General features: G+C 37.3%; 1 protein-coding gene across 4 annotated transcripts in view; it reads right to left on the bottom strand.

The window, feature by feature from the left end:
• The window catches only part of CCDC7 (coiled-coil domain containing 7), a 326,255-nt gene that overhangs the window by 123,044 nt on the left and 177,754 nt on the right, over positions 1–25,457 (bottom strand). For all 4 annotated transcript variants that reach the window (XM_089906460.1, XM_089906462.1, XM_089906463.1 and 1 more), the window contains exons 24-27: positions 14,801–14,911; positions 10,748–10,858; positions 10,269–10,400; positions 6,605–6,706 (exon numbers count right to left, since the gene is read on the bottom strand). In XM_089906460.1, coding sequence (XP_089762586.1) covers positions 6,605–6,706; positions 10,269–10,400; positions 10,748–10,858; positions 14,801–14,911 — 456 coding nt within the window. The remainder of the gene's footprint in view (positions 1–6,604; positions 6,707–10,268; positions 10,401–10,747; positions 10,859–14,800; positions 14,912–25,457) is intronic.

The following is a 25,457-nucleotide window of genomic DNA, read 5'->3' as shown; positions in this document are numbered from 1 at the left end:
CACAACTATTGAGCCCACATGCCACAACTACTTAAGCCCGTGCACCTACAGCCCATGCTCTGCAACAGAAGCCACTGCAATGAGAAGCCCGTGCACTGCAACGAAGAGTAGCCCCCACTCGCTGAAACCAGAGAAAGCCTGTGTGCAGCAATGAAGACCCAACGCAACCAAAAATAAAATAAATTGAAATAAATAAATTTAAATAAATAAATAAGACAACCAAATGGCCAACAAATATGTGAAAAGATGATCAACAATATTAATTATCAGAGAAATGCAAATCAAAGCTACAATGAGATATCATCTCACACATGTTGGGATGGCTATCATCAAGAGAACAAGAGATACAAGTGCTGGCAAAAATATAATGAAAAGGGAATCTCTGTACACTGCTACTGGGAATGTAAATTGGTCTACCCACCATGGAAAACAATATGGAGGTTCCTCAAAAAATTAAAAATAGATCTACCATCTGATTCATCAATTCCGCTTCTAAGTACATACCCAAAGGAAATAAATACAGGATTTTGAGAAGATATATGTACTTATATTTTTATTGCAGCATTATTCACAACAGGAAGATATGGACACATCCTAAGAGTCCATCAGTGGATGTGGATAAAGAAGATGTGGTGTATATATATACAATGGAGTATTATTCAGCCATGTGAAAGGAGGACACCCTGCCATTTGAGACAACATGGATGAATCATGAGTACATTATGCTAAGAGAAATAAGTCATACAGAGAAAGGAAAATACAGTATGACATCATTTACATGTGGAATCTAAAAAAGCAAAACTTGTAAAAACAGAGAAAGAAATTGTGGTTAACCACAGGACACGGGGTGGGGTGACAGAATCAATGTTGTTTAAGAGTATACAAACGTGAGTAGTAAATAGAGATCTAATGCATAGTATAACGAATATAGACAATATTGTACTAAAATCATCAAACTTGCTAATAGGCTAGAACTTAATTATTCCAACCAATAAAATGAAAGAATAACTATGTAATGTGATACAGGTGCTAATTATCACTACAATGGCAATCATATAACAATATATAAATGTATCAAATTAACATGTTTTACACCTTAAATGTACAGTTTTATGTCAAATGTACAATAAATGAAAAACAAAAAAATGTGTACATGAAAGGCCGCTAAATCATAAATAATAGAGTTTAAATCATACAGGATGTTGAAATGTTAAAATAATAGTAGTGAGAGGACTTCTATTTCTTGTATGACATGTAAAGTGCTTGGAAGTCACTACTTCCACTCTCACAATAAGAAAAAAGCCTAGCAAACTTTTTAAATTAAACATTTTTTTTCTTATCAAAGTCAAGGCAAAATGCTGCCCCCCAAATTGGAGAGAGAGGTGGATAAAAGAAGCATAGTTTATTGGCAGCTGAACCCCAGGAGCAGAAGCCCACTACTGAAGTCAGGATTAGTAGGAACACTTAAACTGTGATTGATGAATTGCTGAAAGTTCAGTATATACTAGCTTGAATCTTACTGGTACCCCAACGTTACTATGAGTTTCATGTCTAGGAAACCCAACCAGGTTCTCAGGATGAAGATCAGAGGAAAATTGCCACATGCTTCCAACAGGGGGAGGGGAAAGTAACTGTTTTTAATCATGCCCAGAGCTTTCTGTTCTCCTTAACAAAAGACTGCCCTCAAGGGAATCTATTTTACCAGAGCTTAACCAAAAGACGGTTTACCAGAACCTAACAGACCTTAGGGAAGGGAAATGTTCAACATGGGGGTGAGCAGATATAAAATTTCAGCCCCTTCTAGCCTTCCTGCCTTACCAAACAAGTAGGAGAGACATGAGAAACACTTGTGAAGGTGGAAACCTAGAGACACAGGCTTACTAAAAGACTGAGACCTAATCAGAGGATTACAGAATGCTTCCCCTTCCCTGACACCTTACCACCACATTAATAAGCCTCCTATATAATTGCAAGTTACAGCTAAAAGGACAGCAAGCCTCAGACCCTACTTAAGGAATCTAAAGGGAAACCCAAAGATATCAGGGGAGACAAAAAAAGGGATAATACAGGAACTTTTAGCATCTGATACCTACAGCTACAGTAAACAAAAAATACAGCCTAATACCTAACCAGATAAACATGAAGCCTCACACTAAAGGCCTCTGTAAGCCTCAGTTCCTTTTACACAATACATCATGTCTGGATTTCAACAACAAAAACAACAAAAATGCAAGACACGCTAAAAGTAAAAACCTAGTCTAAAGAGTATGAGCACCAGACTCACACGACAGAGATCTTAGGTTTATCATACTGTGTATGTGAAGTAATTATGGCTAATATGCTAACAGCTCTCATGGAAAAAGAGACAGTATGCAAGAACAGAAGAGTTATGTAAGCAGAAATCTGGAATCTCTAAGAAAAACTTAAAAGGAAATGTTAGAAATCAAAAACACTGCAACAAAAATGTAGAATTTCTTTGATGTGCTCATCAGTATATTGCATACAGTCAAGGAAAGACTCAGTGAGCTTGAAGATATGACATTAGGAACTTCCCAAATTGAAAAGAGAAAATAAATGGAAAAAAAGGAACAAAATATCAGAGATCTTTTGGACAATAATAAGAGGTGTAATATACACATAATGAGGACATCAGAAGGAGAACAATGAAACAGAATAAATATTTAAATAATGGCTGAGAGTTTTCCAAAAATAATAACAGACATCAAATCAATGATCATAGGAACTCACAGAACACCAAAAAGGATAAATACCAAAAAAAAAAGCTACACCTATTTGTATCATATTCAAATTGCAGAAAATCAAAGACAAAGAGAAAATCTTGAAAGACTCCAGAGAAAAACAAAAACAAAACACAAATATACTTTATCTATAGAGGGACAAGGATAAAAATATCTTATACTTTTCATCAAACTAAGCTAGCAAAAAGAGAATGGAGAGAAATATTTAAAGTGTTGCAAGAAAAAAATAAACCAACCTAGAATTTTGTATCCAGAAAAACTATCCTTCAAAACTGAAAGAGATATAATGATTTCCTCAGATTAAAAAAAAAAAATTCGTTGCCAGTAGGCCTGCAGTGAAAGAAAATGTTAAAAGAAGTTCTTCAGAGAGAAGGAATAGGATACAGATCAGAAACCTAGATCTATATAAAGAGAATGGCATTAAAGAAGAAATAAATGAAGGTAAAATAAACTTTTCTTACTCTTAGTTGATATAACAGATAACAGTTTATTCATAATAATAATAGAAACAATGTATTCAGTGATTATAGCTTATAGGTAAGTGAAATGAATGACAACAATGCTATAAGTGACAGGAGGAAGGAATTGGGATTTCACTGTTATCAGATACCTGCACTACCCATGAAGTGGCATAGTGTTATTTGAAAGTACGCTTAGATTAGTGGTAAATGTATACTGCAAATTTTAAGACAATCACTAAAAATTTTTTTAAAGAAATATAATTGATACGCTAAGAAAGAAAAGAATACGGAATCATATTAAACATGTAGTTAAAGCCAGAGAAGGTAGGAAAAGAGTGGAAGGTGAAAAAGTACTAGGGCATTGAAGAGAAAATAGTTACAAATATGATTAATATTAAATGAAATACCGGTAATCACTTTAAATGTGAATGGTCTATTAATTAAAAGACAGAGACTGTCAGAGTGATTAAATAAACTGACCCAACTATAAGCTGTCAACAAGAAACTCATTTTAAATATAAAGATAAAGTAGACTGAAAATAAAGGGATGGAGAAAAGTGTATCATGCTAATACTAATCAAAGTAAAGCCAGAGAAGCTACATTAATCTGAGACAAAGCAGACTTCAGAGCAAGGAAATTACCAGGGGTAAAGAGAGCACTACATAATAATAAAGGGGTCAATAGCTAAGAAAACATAACAGTCTTTAATGAGTATGCACCTAACAACAGAGCAACAAAATATCAATACATGAGGCAAAAACAGAACTGCAAGGAGAAACAGACAAATCTACTTTTATACTTGCAGCTTGCAATACCATCTTATCAGTAACAGACAGATACAACAGGCTGAAAATCCATACCTTAACAAATTTAAAAGAACAGAAATCGTATGAAGTATACTCTCAGATCCCAATAGATTTAAACTATATTACTCTAATGCCAAAACTAGGCAAAGAAATATCTCTCACAAATAAGATGCAAAAATCCTCCACAAAATATTAACAAATTGAGTGAAACAATGTATAAAAATAATTATATATGATGACCAAGGAGGATTTATTCCAGGTATGCAATTCTGACTCAATATTTGGAAATCAATTAACGTAACTCAACAGACTAAAGAAAAAATCATTTGATCAATCAGAAATGCAGAAAAATTATTCAAAAAAATCCAAAATCCATTCATGATACAACTGTCAGCAAACCAAGAATAGTGCGAACTTCCTCAATTTGATAAAGGACATCTACAAAGAAACCAACAGATAACATCACACTTAATGGTAAGAAACTAAATGCTGTCATCCTCAGATTAGGAATACATCAAGGATGTTTCTTTTCACCACTCCTATCCAACATCATACTGGAACTCACAGCTAATGTAATAAGACAAGAAAAAGAAAGAAAAAGTATATAAATTGAGAAAAATAAACAAAACTATTCTTGTTGAACAACAACAGCAACAAAACTCCTGGAATTATAAGCTGGCTATAGCAAGGTTTCCAGATACAGGTTAATATACACAAGTCAATTGATTTCCTGTATGTCAGCAGTGAACAAGTGAAATTTGAAATTGAACACAATACCATTTATATTAGCACCAAAAATGAAATACTTAAGTATAACTCTTCAGACACAAGCGTCATCAAAGATATAATGTAGAGATTTTCCATGTTCATGGATAGGAAGGCTCAATATTGTTAAGCTGTTAGCTTTTTCCAACTTGATTCAATGCAATCCCAAGCAAAATTCCAATAAGCTATTTTGTGGATATTGACAAACTGGTTCTAAAGTTTATATAGAAAAGCAAAATACCTACATTAGCCAATAAAATATTGAAGAAAGAAAAACAAGGTCAGAGGACTGATGCTACCCAACTTCAAGGCTTCCTACAGAAATCAAGACAATTGGTGAAAGAATAGATAAGTAAGTCAATTGTAACAGAACAAAGAGATATAGACCTATAAAAATACAGTCAATGATCTCTGTCAAAAAAGCAAAAGCTATTCAATGGAGAAACGACAGTCTTTTCAACAAATAGTACTTATACAACTGGACAGCCAAATGCAAAAAAAAAGTGAATCTAGACCTGACACCTTACCAAGAATTAACACAGAATGGCTCATAGACCTAAATGTAAAATGCAAACTATAATTCTCCTAGATGGTAACATAGATGAACATCTAGGTGATTTTACGTTTGGTGCTGATTTTTCAGATAGAACACCAGAAGCACAATCCAAAAAAAAAATTGATAAGCTGGGTTTCATTAAGAAAAATACACACACAACTTCTGCTCTGTGAAAGACACTGTTAAGAGAGTGATAATACAAGCCACGGGCTGGGAGAAAATATTTACAGAACAGATATCTAAGATCTGTTATCCAAAACATACAAAGAACTCTTAAAACTTGACAATTAGAAAACAAATAACACAATTACAACGTGGGCAAAGATGTGAACAAATAACCTACCAAAGAAGTCATTTAGATGGCAAATAAGCATATGAAAAGATGTTCAGCATATAAATCATTAAGCAATTGTAAATTAAAACAACAGTGAGATATCACTACATACCTATAGCTAAAATTCAAACACTGAAAACAACAAATGATGTCAGGAATGTGGAGCAATGGGAAACCTGATTCGTAGCTGGTAGGAATGCAAAACACTACAGCCACTTTGAGGACGGTTTGGCAGTTTCTTACAAAGTTAAATTATAGTTTTACCATATGATCCAGCAATTGTGCTCTTAGGTACTTATCTAACAGTGTTGAAAATTTATGTTCCCACAAAAGTTATGCAGTAACCAACAGGTACTAAGTTGTTTCTACACAACTAATTAATAAACTGTTGGGCTTCTCTTGTGGTTTAGGATCATTATGAAAAAATTACTGAGACCATGCAAAACACCACGAACTTCTGTCTGAATTGTTTACAGAAGACTGTGTAAATACTTATCATAAGAAAGCAAACATGGCTATATTATTATCAAACAAAATAAACATTAGGCAAAAGAAATGTATTTTTAGAGATAAACAGTGTACTTTTATAGCTCATGTTTACCAGGAAGATATAACAAGTATAAATTTGTACACATTTAATAACATCATTTCCAAATATATAAACCAATCTGGCAAAACTACCTGTAAACACAAAGAAGTCCGTAATCACAGTGGGAAAATTTAACATACATCTCTTAGTAACACAGAATAAACGAAACTTCAATGGAATTGAAAAAGAATTGACTAACACAGTAAATATATTTGATCTAATAGATTTATACAAAAGATATGAGTAAACATTCATAAACCTAAGACAGAGGGTTTTTTTTCCACTTACTTTAATTAAAAATAAATCAATAATATTGAAATTTATCGTACTTACTATTTAGTGCTTTCATTGTGACAGCTCTAAGTTTCTTAGTTTGAGATTGGCTTTTTGACAATTCAACTTCATCCTCGGGTAATACGTCTTCTGCTTTCTGAGCTACGAGAAAGATGCTTTTAATCCATTAAATAGAGAACTGGATTTATTGAAAATCCTCTGTAATTCAAACACATGTCAATTATCCAGGAATATTTCTTCTCATGGTTTGAAACAATAAAGTCAAATACCACATTATTGAGATAGTGAATTACAGAGTGAGTATGCGAAGTGTAGAGACAATGGGAGTACTGTTCAAAAAGAAGAGTTTTATAAGGTATTCACATTTTAGGATTAAGTGCAATATTTTCATAAGAGATATATGAGTGAGAAAAAAAAGAAATGATAAATAATACATTCAAAATAAATTTAGAAGATTCAAAAGCAGATCAGGTAGGAAAGACAGAAAATACAGGCAATGGTATACTTACCTCCAAAATATCCATACTTCCAGTAAATACAAATGTATTCAATGCTCCATTTAAAGCACAAAGAGTGTTACATTGGATTAAAAAATAACCAATTATATACAGCTAAGTCATAATAATAGAAAAAGGTTAAAAATAAAGTGACGAAAAAATTATTCTATGCAAGTAGTTACATAAAGAAAGATACCACGCCAACATCAGACAAAATAGACTAAAGGCACAAAAAAATTACTACAAAATGTCCATCATAAAGACAGAAATTTCAGTTCACTAAGAATAGATAACAATTTAAAATGTGTATATTTATTATATATATATCTGTATGTAATATATAATCTATATGTAATACAGATTATGTGTCTGTATATTTTTATTTATAATAAAGCTTTAGAAACATAATTAACTTCACCTAATGGAGAATACATACACAAACACGTTGTATATGCTATGTATACCTATATGTATATATGATACACTATATAGCATGTATTTCTATGGTCAATTGAATAAATATTAAACAACCAGAGAAATTTAATTAAAAATCATTATATGATATTCTTACTACAAATCCTCACTTTTCTGGCAGTTCCAAGTGTCATAATTTGAGATGAGTTTTATAAGGTTTAAACTTTTTCTTTACATGAAAGATTTCATCTGATATCCATTTTCTCAGCTACAAGTATAGAGGCTCTTAATCCAATAAAAAGTAAAACAGCTGGATTGTAAAACCTCTGGATTATTAATGTATACCAAGAACAACTTAGTTTCCATTCAGCTTTACAACAACTTAAGCAAATACACACAATTTAAACAAATGATCAAACCGTCCTCCCCTTGCCCACCCCACCTCCAATCTTCTGGTGCATTTTCAAAATGGACTATGAAATTAAGCATAAAAATCATCGGAGTGCTCTCCTCAAAGTATGTGGAAGACTCTTGTTACTGAACACATACACCTAGAAAGTTGTAATTAGGGACTTCCCTGGTGGCGCAGTGGTTAAGAATCTGCCTGCCAATGCAGGGGTCATGAGTTCGACTCCTGGTCCGGGAAGATCCCACATGCTGCAGAGCAGCTAAGCCCGTGCACCACAACTACTAGAACCTGCGAGCCACAACTACTGAGCCCACGTGCCACAACTACTGAAGCCTGCGCACCTAGAGCCTGTGCTCCACAACAAGAGAAGCCACCACAATGAGAAGCCCGTGCACCGCAACAAAGAGTAGCCCCTGCTCACCGCAACTGGAGAAAGCCTGTGTGCAGCAACAAAGACCCAACGCAGCCAAAAATAAATAAATAAAACAAATAAATTTATTTAAAAAAAAAGAAAGTTGTAATTAGATTTTACTGTACTAAGGGTATTAATATTTTTAAAATATTAAAACATTTTTAACAACATATATGATTGATTTAAAAGTTAAACTAATTAGAAAGTAATAATTCAAAAATAAGGAAAGAAAATAGAAAGAAACCTGGACCAGGTAGGAAAAATACAAAGCGCCCAAAAAAGGAAATATTTAAATCTAAATATATTAGTAAGTACAGTAATTATAAGTGGATTACATGTTGTAGGGAGAGACAAAGAGAATCACACTGGATTTATAAGCAATTTAACTATAATTTATTTATGAGAGGTCACTGAATTATAAGAATATAGAAAATTGTAAAGTAAGGAAGTGAAAAAAGATATGCCTGCAAATACTAACCAAAATAAATCTGCAGGAGTTATGTCAATGTCATACAAAATAGGATTTTAGTCAAACGACCTTACTGGAGACAGGCTAAGATGGTACCTTTTATAAAAAGAAAATGTTGAGTCCATAAGGACTATCAAATATTTTTTTTTGTATACACCTAACAACATAGACAGTATAAGGAAAAAGGACAATACTACAAGAAGAAATAGATAAATCCACAATCATAGTGGGAGAATACATTCACTCCATAATCGACAAACAAAATTCAAGAAAATCAAGAAATAGGAATTTAAATAACACAGTAAAAATTTGACTTAGATGTCTGTAAGCTCACACATTCATGAATATAATTCTGCTTAAAACAATTAAAATGTAAAATAATTTTATAATACTCATAATTCAGTATTTACAACTTGAGTCTTTTCTTTCTAGCAGTTCCAAATGTCAGGCAAAAGACTTTCATCTGGTACCTCTTCCATTTTCTGAGCTTCAGGAAGAAAGGCTCACAAAAGCACTAAATAGAGAACCAGATCTGTGGTGGAACCTCTATATTTACAATATATGTTAGTTACCCAACAATATTTTATCTCATCTTTTAATGATATATACAAATCACTATTTGAAGTGTAAACATCATGTGAACACAACACTTTTCACACATGTATATATAAGCAGTTGTTACTTTTCAGATATACAGAAGCATTAAATGTATTTAATTTTGAAATATTATTATAAACATTATTATAAATACTTATGTTTTAAATTATTATTTTGTTTTACAGTATTCATATTTTTGAATAAAGTTTAAATTTTTGGTATTAAATATGGCTAATGAAAAATATATATAATGATAAAAAATAGAGTGAAAGAGTGAAAGAAACATCAGATACAAAAAGTGGTGGAATATAAAATGGTGGAATTACACTTAAAAATATCAATAATTGGTTTATATATGATTATGAGAGGTAATTAAAAGATCAGGCTGAATTCTAAAATATAGACAATTATAAGTTTCTTACAAACGATAGCGCAAAATAATAAATACACAGGAAAATTAAAGTAACATGATAAAAAAAAAATGTATCACGCAAATACCAACCAGAAGAAAATTTATGGAGCTACCCTGATAGCAGATAAGGTAGTTTTAAAGGAAAATAAACAAATAAAAACTATAAAAATGATGAAGTGGGTCTCTTCATTAGGACAAAATGTTCTGTCCCCCAAGAATGTTATCAATTTAAAATTTATATGCACATAAATAATAGAGTATCATAAGATATAAACCAAAGCTTGCCACGACTAAATAGAAAAATCCACAAAGTGTAAGATTTAACATATCTAATTCAGTGATTATAAAAGAAACAGATAAATCATCAATAAAGATCTAAAGTATGATGGGAATAACTACTAAAGAAGCAAATAGTTGAAGATATATTCATGAACAAAAAAGTGTTCTGAATTTAATTAAAAACAATTTATAAGATTTATGTTTAATTACTTACTATCAAGATTCTCCTGTCTGATAGCTCTAAGGTTCTTAGTTTGAGATTGGTTTCTTGAAAAAAAACCTTTCTTCTCAGGAGGTAGATTTTCAAGTGTTATCGTATCGTTTTTCTCGTTTTGAAGAGGAAATGCTAAGTAGAAAATGATACATGTATAATGGAACTTCTGGATATGCCAAATAATCAAATTTTCTTTCCATAAAGGTGAATTGAGAAAAATCATGTGAATAGTTTTCATGAGTGTGTGTGGAAGTAGTCAGTCTTGTTACTTAGTAATTATTGACTGCGCAAATACCAACCAAAAGGTATCATTACTTTTGCTTTTGTTCTCTAATTATCTTAGGGTATTCACACTTTAGGTCATTTAGTTTTACTTCTATGAAATATATGCTCAAATACATATTCATGAACCAAAGGAAAAAAAATCTTCTGATGAGTTTAATTTAAAATGACTTAAAGTTTCCTTTTATTATACTTACTATCGCGTCTCTCCTGTCTGGAAGTTATCTGTTTCTTTACTTGCAATTGGGGTTTTGAAACTGAAACTTGTTTCACAAGCACAGGATTTTTATCTGGTACTCCATAATAACCTATATAAAGAGATGCATTTAGTCCATTAAATGTCCAATCTCTAGATTTCAAATTTATAACAAGTGTACAGTAGCATTTTGTCTCATTTTTATAAAGTCATAAGTCAATTATTATAATGCTAGATCTGTCATAAAACTGGATGATGCTGAAGCTGTCTCATTATTTCATAAATATTCCTAAGCAACAAATACATTTCATATTGGTCTTCAGGTTTCATGGGTTATTTATGCTTTAGTTTAATACATAATAATAGACCAAGCAATGAAAATGCCTATGCAGAAGATCATTCATTAATTGCAAAACACTTACAACCATCTACATGTTCAAGCACAGGACATTGGTTGAATAAACTGATATATATACCACAACTATGGTATTGGTATAAGTACTGCTACAATGGTAGATAATTAAATAGATAAGATAGTATATAAACATCTGTACGCAGAGTGAGATATTCCCCTCTGTACTAATACATCAGATGTTTGCTGGATGACGTTTCATGGGGAAATGAAAGACTAGTTGAAACACTGGTGGAGCTCATGCCCTTTCGTGTTTAGACTCATATTATTGCAGTAAGTGAATAAAGGCTTGTTATTTTCAGTTTGGTTCATTTGGTTCGTTGTCTTTATAGACCACTGGTAGCTCTCTCTCAGTGACAAATGGTGGCAAGCAGGGTGGCCCAATTAAGCACAATGCCTTTCTGGGAAAGTAAAATGCATGAAGGCCCCCCAGGGCATTTTGGGCATTTTGGGGAGATGCTTGAGAAGACTACAAGGCTTCTTGGGAAGTACTAGCTGGTCATTTGCAGGAGTCTGAGGGTCCTAAAATGCACTTTGCCAGCCACAGCAATGAGTCTCAGGAAGTGCTGTCAAGAATGCCCTGGGGCACTGCTGGAGAGGGCTAGCAGATTGTTTATGCAAGCTTTGGGGGTTAGAGGGGTAACAGTGGTCCTTCTCTTTAGTCCCAGACTCCCTGCCAAAATGCCTGGTGGGTCAAATTAGGGATCCAACAGAGGGGCTCTGGGAAATCTAGGGAAGCAATTCCCTGGCTACTGCTATTGTCCTCTGATGATAGTACTAAGTACAAGCTAAGCTGCACTCAACCATTGCTGTCAGCTTTTTTTTTTTTTCCGATACGTGGGCCTCTCACTGTTGTGGCCTCTCCCGTTGCGGAGCACAGGCTCCGGACGCGCAGGCTCAGCGGCCATGGCTCATGGGCCCAGCCGCTCCGTGGCATGTGGGATCTTCCCGGACCGGGGCACGAACCTGTGTCCCCTGCATTTGCAGGCGGACTCTCAACCACTGCGCCACCAGGGAAGCCCTGCTGTCAGCTTTAATGAGGTCCCAGACAACGATGGACAGCCTACAATATAGTAAGTTATTGAGACTCATGATTTAATTAAATAAATATAGAACTCCTTGGGATTGCTTTGCCCAGTGATGTAAAGAGACCTTAGAGACCTGGGCTGTTCACTTGCATGATGAAGGAGGTCATCTTAAACTTCGTGAGGGACTATGATACTTTGTGGGCTGTGGTCACTCTAAGACCCCTTTTTAAGTCTGCCCTGACAGCAGAAAGTTTGCTCAAGGAGGAGGAAGAAAAAGGGAAGATGAGAGGCAAATACCAAGACGCTCTCCTTCCTCAGCTGGGAACTGTTCATGCTCTGACGGCTTTCCGCCTGAACCTATCACTAAAATCATGTTTGGACCACCAATGCAGAGTCTAGAGCAGCCCTGTTAATCATGCTATGATAATGAGTAAGAACAGTAGATAAGATTGTTAACCAGCTCACATTTCTAGGTTTATTTGTGCTACTCCTGCTGGTTATCGAACTAAATCAAACTTCTTCATCAGGTCAGGTGACAATGTTCTGCAACAAAATCCAGAACCTAACGGGCATATTTTCAGGTACGGAGAAAACAGCTTCTGCCCAAATAGTGAAGACTGACTGACAAAGAGAGCAATATAAAACGGTAACCATGTGCTCTCCCCTGGATGATGCTTCTAGAGAAGCCCTCTGAGTCTGGTTATTCAAAGAGGAGATTGATGACCAGATATTAGGCTATAAGGGCCACAAAAGGTAGCCCCATTAGGGTCTGCATGTTAACAAGTGCTATGATTAATGAAAGTGTTATCCCCTCGGCTTCTCCCTGTGAATATGAAGATGAACAGGTGAGCCCTTCTAACGTGTACTGCGAACTCTCAACTTTCAACAACAAAGGCCAGGTCCCAATATCCCCAGTAGGGACCAGAGGTTGTATCCCAGGGTCAGAGTTCAATGGGGAGGTAGGGAAGAATTATATTTCTGGGCCTTTTGGATACTAGCACAGAGGCGACTGTGACGCACAAACCCCATCAGCAGAATGAGGGGAAAACAAATAATGTCTCTGATTTTGGGTCTGAGGTCACTACCAGTTGGACCCTTACCTAGACCCACTGTGGATGGGTCTCTGTGGCCAACTCCAAACTCCAAATAAAACCTTTTTATGGCATTCACTACTGAATGTATTACCAATATAGATGTATTGTCTAAGTGAACACCTGCTCACATTTGCCCACAAGCGCCGAAGAAAACTGCTCCAGTTAACACAATTTTAGTGCGGTATATGGAAGACCACAAACCTCCCTGACTAGCAGCCCCTAGTGCTGTTGTTTCTCAAAAATAGTAGCAACTGCCTAGAGTGAAAAAGAAAAAAGCAATGCCTTCATTGCTGAGTTTAAGAACAACAAAGTTCTTCATGAGACTAATTCTCCACTCAATAGCCCTATCTCACCTGTGCACATGGCCTTAGGGGCACGGAGTCTCAAGGGATTATCGGCAGCTCAACACTGTAGCAAAACTCTAAGCACTGGCAGTACCTGACTTTGAAACTGTCACAGAGGCTACTGCCCAAGATAAAGAGACTTGGTGTTCAACAAATGACATCACTGTCCACGTGGATAATCCAGGATCAGTTTATGTGGAATGGGGTGCAATATACGACTAATGTCCTTCCACAAGTCCTAAATTCCCCTACTATTTGTCATCAGATATAATAAGACCTAGAAAAAGTCTGGCTACTGGAAGGAACACTAGCCTTCCACAAAACTGAAGATGTCTTCCTGGTGGTCCCAGACAAGGTCATTACCCAATAAGGACTGGTCACTCTGCAGACTCACATGGGGCAACAGACTCACATGGGGCAACATGACTGAGCCATTAACACAAGGTACCAGGATCTATCATCCAAGTGAAATTCCTAGGCATGATCTGGAAAGGGTGACAACATCCTATTCCAGAGGAGATGATTGCCAATATTTGATCCTCTCAACTCCCCCAAATAAAAAAGAGATCCAGCAATTGGTTGTACTTTTCTGGTACTGGCACTTTCCACGCAGGGAACTTGATGGCACCTATCTATGAGGTTACCAAGACGACCTCGCCCTTGTGTGGGGCTGGATTAACAGAATACGCTGGTGCGGGTGCGGGGAGTCTCTAGCAAGCCTCCCAGGCTGCCCCTCCCCTAAGCCTCTCTGATTCCTATTTGCTGTTTTAGTTACAGATCTCAAAAACTTCTCGGTTTGTCAATTGGCGCCTATGGCAGAGTGGCCCTGATACTGGTCAGAAGTGCCCACTGGGCATAATTTCCTGGAACCTGTAATCGCCCAGAATCATCTAAAAGGTACACACACTTTGAGATACTATTGGACAGTTATTGGTCCTTGGTGGATACTGAGTGCATGTCCTATGGCTGTTAAATAATCTTATGACTAGAAATTCCAATCTGAAGGTATTAACACTTTTGATTTTGTTCTCTAGTTATCTTAGGGTATTCACAGTTTAGGTCATTTATTTTTACTTCTATAAAATATACACTCAAATACATATTCATGAACCAAAGAAAAAAGATCTTCTGATGAGTTTAAAATAATTTAGAGTTACCCATAATTATTATACTTACTATGACTCCTCTCCTTTCTGTAAGGTATTTGTTTCTCTACTTGCATTTGGGGTTTTGACACTGAATCTTGATTTACAAGCATAAGGTTTTCACCCAGTACTCCGATATGACCTACATAAAGAGATCCATTTAGTCCACTAAATGGGAAAACAGATCCATTGTGAAATCTCTAGATTTCAAATTTATAACAAGTGTACAGTAGCATTTTCTCTCATTTTTAAAGTTATCAATGAACTGCCATAATGTTAGGTCTTACACGAAAATAAGAAAAGTTTTAATGGGTGTTACTGAAACTGTCTCATTATTTCATAGATATCTTGAGGAAGCAAATATATTTCATACTAATCTCTACTTTTGGGGTATGTATACATTACATAAATACACAATAGTAGATGAAACAATAAAAATACATATGTACAAGGTTGTTCATTACAGTATTATTTGTAATTGCAAAATATTTTAAACCACCTAAATGTTCAAGAATAGGATATTGGTTGAATAAACCAAGGTGTATACAATAAATTACAGTATAGTATAAACTATGGTATATAATGTGGTGCTATTTTACATATTTATGTAAAAATTTTTAAAAGATTTTTATAAACTACATGGAGGAATTTCTAGGAGGTAATGTTAAGTGGAAAAAAATTTTTAAAGGTTATCTAGTACACTAACTTTTGGCTCAGAAAGCAGTGATCGGAAGAAATGAGAAATAGATATTAACTTTACAAGATGAAGCACAGAAAAGATAAGCAAAAAAATCATGTAGTTGGTTACCTGCCAGAAGACAGGGTGGGAGAAAGGACTGGGGAATGCATGGGAAGGACTGGGGAAGAAACGACGCTCTTAAGTATACCTTTGGTATAATATTTACTTCTGGAAGTAGGTCAATGTTCCATACATTCCAAAAATAAAACTAAATCAACAAGGATAAGAAGAAGAAATGAAAAAACATAATGAAATGAACCTACTGAAGGGTGGAAAAAAAAAACTGATTCAAATTAGTCATAAATAGTGTTTGAAACATACCCTCAGACTTGGGCAAGAGTATGGGGTACAGACAGAAAGCAAATCACTAAATCTTCCTAGTAGGCTTTTTTTTTAGTGGTATGTGCTAAGTAATTCTGTAACAAGGGTTGAAGCATTGTAGAGTTAAGCAAATACATAACTCTGCTGATGTTTTAAGAGTCAGGATTAACACCCTGGAAGAAAGGACATACACATATGAAATGGAGGAAGGCAAGAAGGAGACCTGAGGGACTAGAACTGAAGGTGTCCGAGAGTCCTCATGATTTCTAAAATATATGTGCATATAACATATGCATATATGTGTGCACATGCACATGTATGTGTGTATGAATATATGTACGTGTGTGTCAAAACTAAGGAGTGTGGATCCAAGTGAAAATCCTATGTGTCATCTTACCTGGCAGTTACCATGGGAGAAAGCTTCCTACCCACACTAGACCGACTGCACAGCCAGTATATTCATGGGTTCAGGCCCCTCCAGGCCAACCACAGTCTTACACAGCCCCAGTCAAGGGCTCAAATGATACACTGTACTGTTCAGGTGACTCTGCTTTGACAACCTTACTGGGGAGCCTTGAAGACAATTTTCTCCTATCTGACGCAGTTTTCACTACTTTTCCATTCCTAGACCTTCCTGCATTCCCTACCTCCTGGGTCCATAAAATGGCAAGAGCCTTTAGTTTAGGGCTCCTTTGGCAATGAGACAACCCCCCAACCATTTCTGATAAAACATCTCTTACCTGGGGCCTTCAGTGGGGAAAAATGGAATAATAAAGCTGGGACCTTTCCTGTTTAGACTCATACTTATGCTATCACAGTAATCGAATAAAGGTTTAATTGTTATTTTCAGTTTGGCTTGTTATAATTGACCAACTCAACAACTGGCAGTGCTTTCTCTGACAAATTGGTGCAGTGAGCAGGATGGATAGTACAGGCACACCTTGGAGATGTCACGGGTTCAGTTCCAGACCCCCGCAACAAAGCGAATATTTCAATAAAGCGAGTCATACGAATTTTTTGGTTTCCCAGTGCACATATAAAAGCTATGTTTACACGATACAGTAGTCTATTAATTGTGCAACAGCATTATGTCTATAAAAATCAATGTACATATCTTATTTTAAAAATACTTTATGGCTACAAAATGCTAGCCATCATCTGAGCCTTCAGCTAGTCCTAATCTTTTTGCCACTGAAGGGTCTTGCCTCGATGTTGATGGCTGCTGGCTGATCAGGGTGGTGGTTGCTGAAGGCTGGGGTGGCTGTGGCGATTTCTTAAAATAAGACCACAGTGAAGTTTGGCTCATTGGTTGACTCTTCTTTTCATGAATGATTTCTCTGTAGCATGCAATGCTGTTTGATAGCATGCAGAACTTCTTTCAAAATGAGAGTCAATCCTCTCAAAAGTTGCTGCTGCTTTATCAACTAAGTTCATATAATATTCTAAATCCCTTGTTGTCATTCCAGCAATCTTCACATCATCTTCACCAGGAGTAGATTCCACCTCAAGAAACCACTTTCTTTCCTCAACCATAAGAAGCAACTCTTCATTCATTAAAATCTTCTCATGAGATTTTAGCAATTCAGTTGCCTCTTCAGTCTCTACTTCTAATTCTAGTTTTCTTGCTATTTCCACCACATCTGTAGTTGCTTCCTCCACTGAAGTCTTGAATTCTTCAAAGTCATCCATGAGGGCTGGAATCAACTCCTTCCAAACTTCCCTTAATGTTGACATTTTGACCTCTTCCCAAGAATCGTGAATGTTCTTAATGGCATCTAGATTGGTGAATCCTTTCCAGAAGGTTTTCAATTTACTTTGCCCAGATCCATCAGAGGAATCACTATCTATGGCAGCTATAGCTTTACAAAATGTATTTCTTAAATAATAAGACTTGAAAATTGAAATTACTCCTTCATCCATGGGCTGCAGGATGGATGTTGTGTTAGCAGGCATGAAAACATTAATCCTGTTGTACAGCTCCAGAAGAGTTCTTGGGTGAACAGGTGCGTTATCAGTGAGCAGTAATATTTTGAAATTTTCTGAGCAGTAGGTCTCAACAGTGGGCTTAAAATATGTAGTAAACCATTTTGCAAACACATGTGCTATTATTTGGACTTTGTTGTCCATTTACAGATCACAGGCAGAGTAGATTTAGCATAATTCTTAAGGGCCTTAGGATTTTCAGAATGATAAATGAGCATTGGCTTCAACTTCAAGTTACCAGCTGCATTAGCCCCTAACAAGAGTCAGCCTGTACTTTGAAGTTTTGAAGCCAGGCATTGACTTCTCCTCTCTAACTCTGAAAGTCCTAGATGGCATCTTCTTCCAATAGGGGGCCGTTTCATCTACATTGAAAATCTAATGTTTAGTGTAGCCACCTTCATTAATTATCTTAGCTAGATCTCCTGGGTGACTTGCTGCAGCTTCTACGTAAGCACTTGCTGATTCCCCTTGCACTTTTGTGTTATGGAGATGGCTTCTTTCCTTAAACATCATGAGACAACTTCTGCTAGCTTCAAACTTTTCTTCTGTAGCTTCCTCACCTCTCTTGGCCTTCACAGAATTGAAGAGAGTTAGGGCCTTGCTCTGGATTAGGCTTTCGCTTAAGCAAATGTTGTGGCTGGTTTCACATCTTCTGTCCAGACCACTGAAATTTTATCCGTATCAGCAATAAGGCTGTCTCGCTTTCCTATTATTTGTGTGTTCACTAGAGTAGCACTTTTAGCTTCCTTCAAGAACTTTTCCTTTGCATTCACAACTTGGCTATAGTTTGGAGCAAGAGGACTAGCTTTTGGCCTTTCTCAGCTTTCGACATGCCCTCCTCACTTAGCTTAATCACTTCTAGCTTTTGATTTAAACTAACGTGCAACTCCTCCTTTCAGTTGAACATACAGAGGCCATTGTAGGGTTATTAATTGGCCTAATTTCAATATTGTTCTGTCTGAGGAAACAGGGAGGCTGGAGGAGAGGGAGAGAGATGGTAGAGCAGTCAGGACACACGTAACACTTATCAATTAAGTTTGCCATCTATATGCGTGTGGTTTGTGGTGTCCCAAAACAACTACAATAATAACATCAAAGCTCACTGATCACAGATCACCATAACAAATATAATAATAATGAAAAAGTTTGAATATTGTAAGAATTACCAAAATGTGACACAGAGACATGAGGTGAGCAAATGCTTTTGGAAAAACGGCACCGATAGACTTGCTTGATGCAAGGTTGCCACAATCCTTCAATCTGTAAAAAATGCAGCATCTGCGAAATGCAATAAAATGAGGTATGCCTGTCAAGCACAGTGCCTTTCTAGGAAAGCAAAACTCTGAAGATCCCATGGGGCACTTTTGAGAGGTGTTAGAGAGGTCCATCAGACACTCTCAAGTGATACTAATGGATCACATGGGTGCTTCATCAGTCATGCTAATGTGTCTCAAAAAGGACTAGTGGACCCTGGGGTTTCTTTGGGGAGTGCTAGTGACTTTTTACATAAGCTTTTCAGGTATAAGGGGGAACAGCGGTCCTTCCATTTAGTTTCCACCCCCTTGCCCAAACTTGACTCAACTCCATGAGTCAAATTACAGATCCAAAAGAGACACTCATAGGGAAGCAATTCTCTAGCTACTGATGGGAACAAAATTCGTTCCTCCAGTGATGGGAACAAAATTTGTCAGAGACCCTGAATTGCATCCCAGTACTACTGTTAACTGTAAGCATGTCCCTGGCACCAAAAGACAGCCTAAAACAAAGTGAATTTTTGTTGGGACTTATGCCTAAAATGTAAAATAATGAAGAGCCTTTTGGGATTACTTCACCCCAGCAATCTGAAGCTCTCAGAGACTTGGGTAGTTTGCCTCCAAGATGGAGGAGGTAATCTTGTTTTACTTACTAAGGGAATGGTACCTCTGGTATGTGACCCCCACTTTCAGAGTACAAGACAGCAGCTACTTTGCCTAAAGAAGAAGATGGCACTGGGATGAAAGGATACAAGCACTCAAGATCATCTGGGCTCTGAGAGATTTGACCCCATGCACCATGAGTTCCTTGCCACTAAACAGCATGGTTGAATTATACTTCCAGTGGATATAGTTTCCTTGTGAGCCACCCTAGTAGTGTCTTAGATGTACAAATGTGGGGTAAGAACAATAGATGATGAGACTGTCAACAAGACTCAGATTTCCAGGTTTGTTCACATTAACTTCTTCTGGTTACTGAGCTCAATTAAACCTCCTCACAAGGCCACGTTGATCATTCTGTAACAGTCCAGATCTTCACTGACAAATCACTGAGTTAAAAAAATGTGGCTACTGCCCAGAAGGCAAAGACCAACCAGTAGAAAGAGCAATGTAAAAATGGTAAGCCTGTTCCCCCTCTTAGACCATTTGGGCTAGATCCTTCCCAAAGAGATCTCTGGATCTAGGTTACTCAACAAAAGCTTCCCAAAGAGGAGACTGATGGACTTTCCCACCAAGAACTTATGGTCTTAGAGTGAGTGGGCCATGGGATCCACTAGGCTGCTCCACTAGAGTCTGCAAGGTCATGGCCTTACGATTAATACAAGTGCTATTCCCCCTGCTCCTCCCAGTGAACCTGGGGGTAGGGGTGGGGAATTAAAATCCCCTATTAACTTTTAACCAAGTTTTTCAGCTTTTAAAAATAAGTAAGACTAGTGGTTGGGCCAAGGTTTCTATGTCTCTAGTGGGGAACAATGGTCCTATATCAGGTTAAGAGTTCAATGGGGAGCTAGGGGAGAACCGCATTTATTGGGTCTCCTGGATACTGGTGCATAGTTAACTGTGGCCTCCACAATCCCTGACACTACAATGAGGAGGTTATAGGTTAAATTGTTCCCACTTCTCCTCTACCAAGAGGGAATTCTAATCCCACAGTACCTTAGAATGTGACCTTATTTAGAAATAGGGTCTTTACAGAGGTAATCAAGTTAACATGAGGTTATCAGAGTGGGTCCTAGTCCTTATAAAAATGGGAAATCTGAGCACAGAGACAGACAAACATATGGGGAGAGCACCTTGTGAAGATGAAGGCATAGATCAGGGTGATGAACCTACAAGCCAAGGAATGTCAAATGTTGCCAGAAAACCACCAGAAGGTAGGACAGAGGCAAAAAACAGTTTTTTGCTCGAGTCCTCAGAAGAAAACAACCCTACCAATATCTAATCCCACACTTCTACCATCCTGATTGTAGGACAATATTTTTTTAAGCCATTCAGTTTGTGGTCCTTTGTTATAGCAGTCCAAGCAAACTCATATAGATTTCCGGTACTGGGAAGTGGGCTACTGCTGTAAAAAAATACTTTAAAATGTTGAAGCCAAAGAACACCAAATATTGCCAGCAAACCACCAAAAGCTAGAACAGAAGTATTGAACAGATTATCAATAACAATCCCTCAGAAGTAACCATCCCTGCTGACACCCTGATATCAGACTTCTAGCCTCCAGAACTCTGAGACAATAAATTTCTGTGTTTTAAGTCAATGAGTTTGTGGTACGTTGTTACAGCAGTGCTAGGAATCTAATACAAAGAAGAAACAAACAATGCTCTCTGGTTTTGAGTCTCAGTCCAACACCATCAGAACCTTTACCAGATACAACTATAAGTGGGCCCCACTGCAGCATTACAATTGTTATGACCACCATTGTAATGGCTCCCACTATTGAATATATATTGGTACAGATGTACTGTCTAAGTGTATCCCTGCTTGAATTCACTCCAAAGTCCTGAAGGTAGTTGCTGCAGTTAGGGACATTTTATGGCATGTGGGGACCATAAACCTACCCTCCTAACACTGTGCAGTTCTACTGTTTACCAGTAAGGTATCAATGGACTAGCAGAGAAAAGATATAGCTATCCTAATTGCTGAGCTTAATGGAGCCACAGTTTTCTGAGACTAATTCTCCATTCAGTAGCCCTGTTTGACCTGTGCACCTGGCCTCAGTCGCATAGAGACTCAACTGATCGTGGCTCAATGCTGTAGTGCAGCCCTGGGCACTGGCACTAACTGACTTTGGGACTGTCACAGAGGCTACTGCCCAAGATGAAGAAGCTTGGTGTACTACAACTGACATCTCAAACTCTCTCTTCAGTATCACTGTCCACACAGATGATCAGGATAGGTATAGATATAGGAATAGGTATAAGTATACATATAAAAACTGGGGAGAGTCTGACTCCAGGCCAAAATTCTATGTGTGATCTTTCAGGCTCAATTACAATTACAATTATCTGGCAGCTGTCATGGGGAAAAACTTCACACCCCATACTATATTTGAGGCACAGCCAGTGCACTGCAGGCGTTGGAGGTAGTTGCAGTCATGGACTAAGATCCATCCAGACTGGCATATCTGCATTCTAGCCCAAGTGTATCCATTGGGAAAACTCCTTATGAGGCAGAGGAGACCTCAGGTGAGGCATTATACTGTTCAGAACTTCTGCCTAGACCATCTTACTGGGTGGCCTTAAAAACTCTTTCTCCATTCTGGTTCAACACTTTTCCATTCTAAGCCCTCTCTCCTCTACTTCCTCATGGCACTTGGGTCCATAAAACATCAGAGGCTTTTGGGGGAACTTAGTCCACAGTAAGATGTTCCTCTCATCTGCTCTGATGCACATGACCCACCTCTGGGCCATTCTGGGGCAAATAAAACATTGGTGGAGCTAGGGCCCTTTCTTGTTTAGGCTCTTGCTTATACTATCTCAGTAAATAAATAAATACTTAATTGTTACTTTCAGTTAGTCTTAATTTACCAACTAAAAACTGGCAGCTCACTTTTTGACAAACTGACACACTGAGCAGGCGGTCAATGAAACACAATGCTCTTCTAGAAAAGCAAAATACTGAAACTTCTACTGGGCAATTTTGGGAGATATGAAAAAAGTCTCTGGGGGTGCTCTGACATAGTACTAGTGGATTGTTTGCATGAGTCCAGCAGGGCTCATTATCAGCTATGCCAGTGATTCTCAGGCAGTGACAGTGGATGCCACAAAACACTCTTGGGGAGTGCTAGTGGATTGTTTACATAAGATTTTCAGTACTCAGGGGAATGGTCCTTCCCTTGAGCTCCCAACTCCCTGGCTGAGTTCCCATAGTAAGTCCAATTAGAGAACCAACAGAGGGACTCTAAAAAAGCTAGGGAAGCAATTCCCTAGATGCTGATTATTGTTCTCTGATGATGGATCCAACAATCAGAGACTCTGTGAGTTGAACTGTATCCAATGACTACTGTTATCTCCAAGCACATTCTTGGTGCCAAAACAGAGCCCAGAACACAGCAGTTACTAAAGCTTGTCCCTTTAATTAAAAATAATGTAGAGCCCTTTGGAATCACTTTATCCAGTGACCTGAAGAGACCTTAGAGCCTTGGGTAGTTTGATTCCTTAACGAAGGAGGTAATCTTATTAATAAACTTAGCAAGAATGGTGCCTGGTGGTATCCATCAATACAGATCCTTCCCACTTTTACTCAGACCTCTAAGCTTTCATAAATAAACGTGACTAGAGGTTAGACAAGGTCTCTATGTCGCCAGTGGGGAACTGAGGACATATGCTAAGGTCAGAGTTCAAACTGTGGAGGGGAAATATTGCATTTCTTGGGCCTTTTGGATACTGGTGAATAAATTTCTGGGATTTCGACAGTCCCTTATAAAAGGATAAGGAGGAAACAGATAATTCTCTGTAGTTTTAGTCCACCCACCACTAGGACTCTTTTCCAAACCCAACTATGAGTGAATACCCTTTGGACTACTACAAACCTCCATTATTGTGGTTTCTACCACCGAATATGTTATTGGTAGAAATGTACTTTTTATATCAAGCAGCACTAACCACCCCCCACCAAGGTAAGATTTAAAGTTAGGGTATTTTAGTGGGGTATGTGAAAGATTATGATCTACCAAATTACTGGCAGCTAGCACCTCTGTCTACCAAAAACAAAGTCACAGGCCTTGGTAATAAAAAGGGGCAACTGTCTTCATTGTTGAGCTTTCAAAGGCCAACAAATATCTGTAAACTATTTCTCCATTCAGTAACTCCACCTGGACTGTGTGCAAGACCTTTGGTGCCCAGACTCTAAACTGATTAGGGTTACACAAAGCACTACAGCTACCTATGGCACCAGTGGTACCTGACATTGTGACAGTTATAGAGGTTATCATCCAAGATAAAGAATCTTGGTGTCCTGTGGTTGACATCACAAATGCCCTTCTCAGCATCCCTCTCCATATGCACGTTCAGAATTAGTTTGTTGTACGCAATATGGGTTGTATTACACCACTAATGTCCTTCCATGAGACTCCCTAAATTCTCTACCTGTAATAATGCATAGGTAAAGACTTGGAAAAAGTCCTGCTCCTTGAGGGAGCACTAACCTTCCACTCTATTGATGAAATCATCCTAGTGGGCTCAGACAAGGGCACTACCCAAAAAGAATTGGATATCCTGTTCACCTACAAGTATCATGTAGCTAGGCTGTTATTAACAAGGTACATGGACCTAAAAATGAAGTAAAATTCCTGGGCATGATCTGTAAGGGCATAATCCAGGGAAGATGACTGTCATGCTTTCGGCCCTCTCTGTCCCCCTAAATAAAAACCATCTGAGCAATTGGTGGGACTATACAGATACCGCCACACTCTCACAGGGATCACACAGCACCCGACAATCAGGTTACCATAAAGATGACTACATTTGACTGGGGCCTTGATGGACAGGATCCCCTGGAAGCCATTCAACTGACTACCCCAGATGCCCTTTTTGTGGACCCCTCTGATTTTCGTTTGCTATTTCAGTTAGGACTCTCAGTAACATCTCTCTTTGCCTACTGGAATCTATGGCAGAAGGCCACTACCATACATCAGAGGCATTCAATGGACTTTGGGTCCACAGTCTGCCAGAGCTGGCTAAAAATTGCATATCCTTTATGAGACAGTTGGTGCATATCCTTTATGGGACAATTATTGGTCTGTTATTGGCCTTGAGAGCATGACCTTGGTCATGTAATAATCTTAGGACAAGAAATTCCAACCAAAACATAGAATACATTTGCTTTTGTTCTATAGCTTTGTTAGGGTATTCATATTTTATGTCAAAGTTTAAAACGTCTATAAAATATATGTACAAAGACACATTCATGAACCAAATAAAGTTCTTCTGATGTATTTAATTTAAAACTCTATAGAAAAGGACTTGGGATTAGCTCAAGATGGTGGAGTAGGAGGACATGATTTCACCCCCTTCTTACAGAACCACCAAAATTACAACTAACTGCTGAACAACCACCAATGAAAAAAAGCTTGAACCTACCAAAAGAAAGATACCCTATATCCAAAGACAAAGAAGAAGCCAAAACGAGATGGTAGGAGGGGCACAATCACAATAAAATCAAATCCCATACCCACCAGGAATCCAAACACAACACTAAAGTTAGTCATCGAATCACAAAGAGAACAAAAGAGGGAGGGAAGAAAAAAGACCTACAAAAACAAATCCAAAACAAGTAACAAAAAGGCAATAAGAACATACATATCGATAATTACCTTAAACATAAACGGATTAAATGCTCCAACCATAAGACATAGACTGGCTGAATAGATACAAACATAAAATCCATAT

Source organism: Delphinapterus leucas, chromosome 2 (genome assembly GCF_059928025.1).
Source record: "Delphinapterus leucas isolate spDelLeu-1000000601 "Yukka" chromosome 2, BTC_Dleu_Yukka2, whole genome shotgun sequence".
Lineage (NCBI taxonomy): Eukaryota > Metazoa > Chordata > Mammalia > Artiodactyla > Monodontidae > Delphinapterus > Delphinapterus leucas.
Note: the sequence above shows the minus strand (reverse complement) of the source record. Positions and strands in the feature narration are given on the sequence as shown.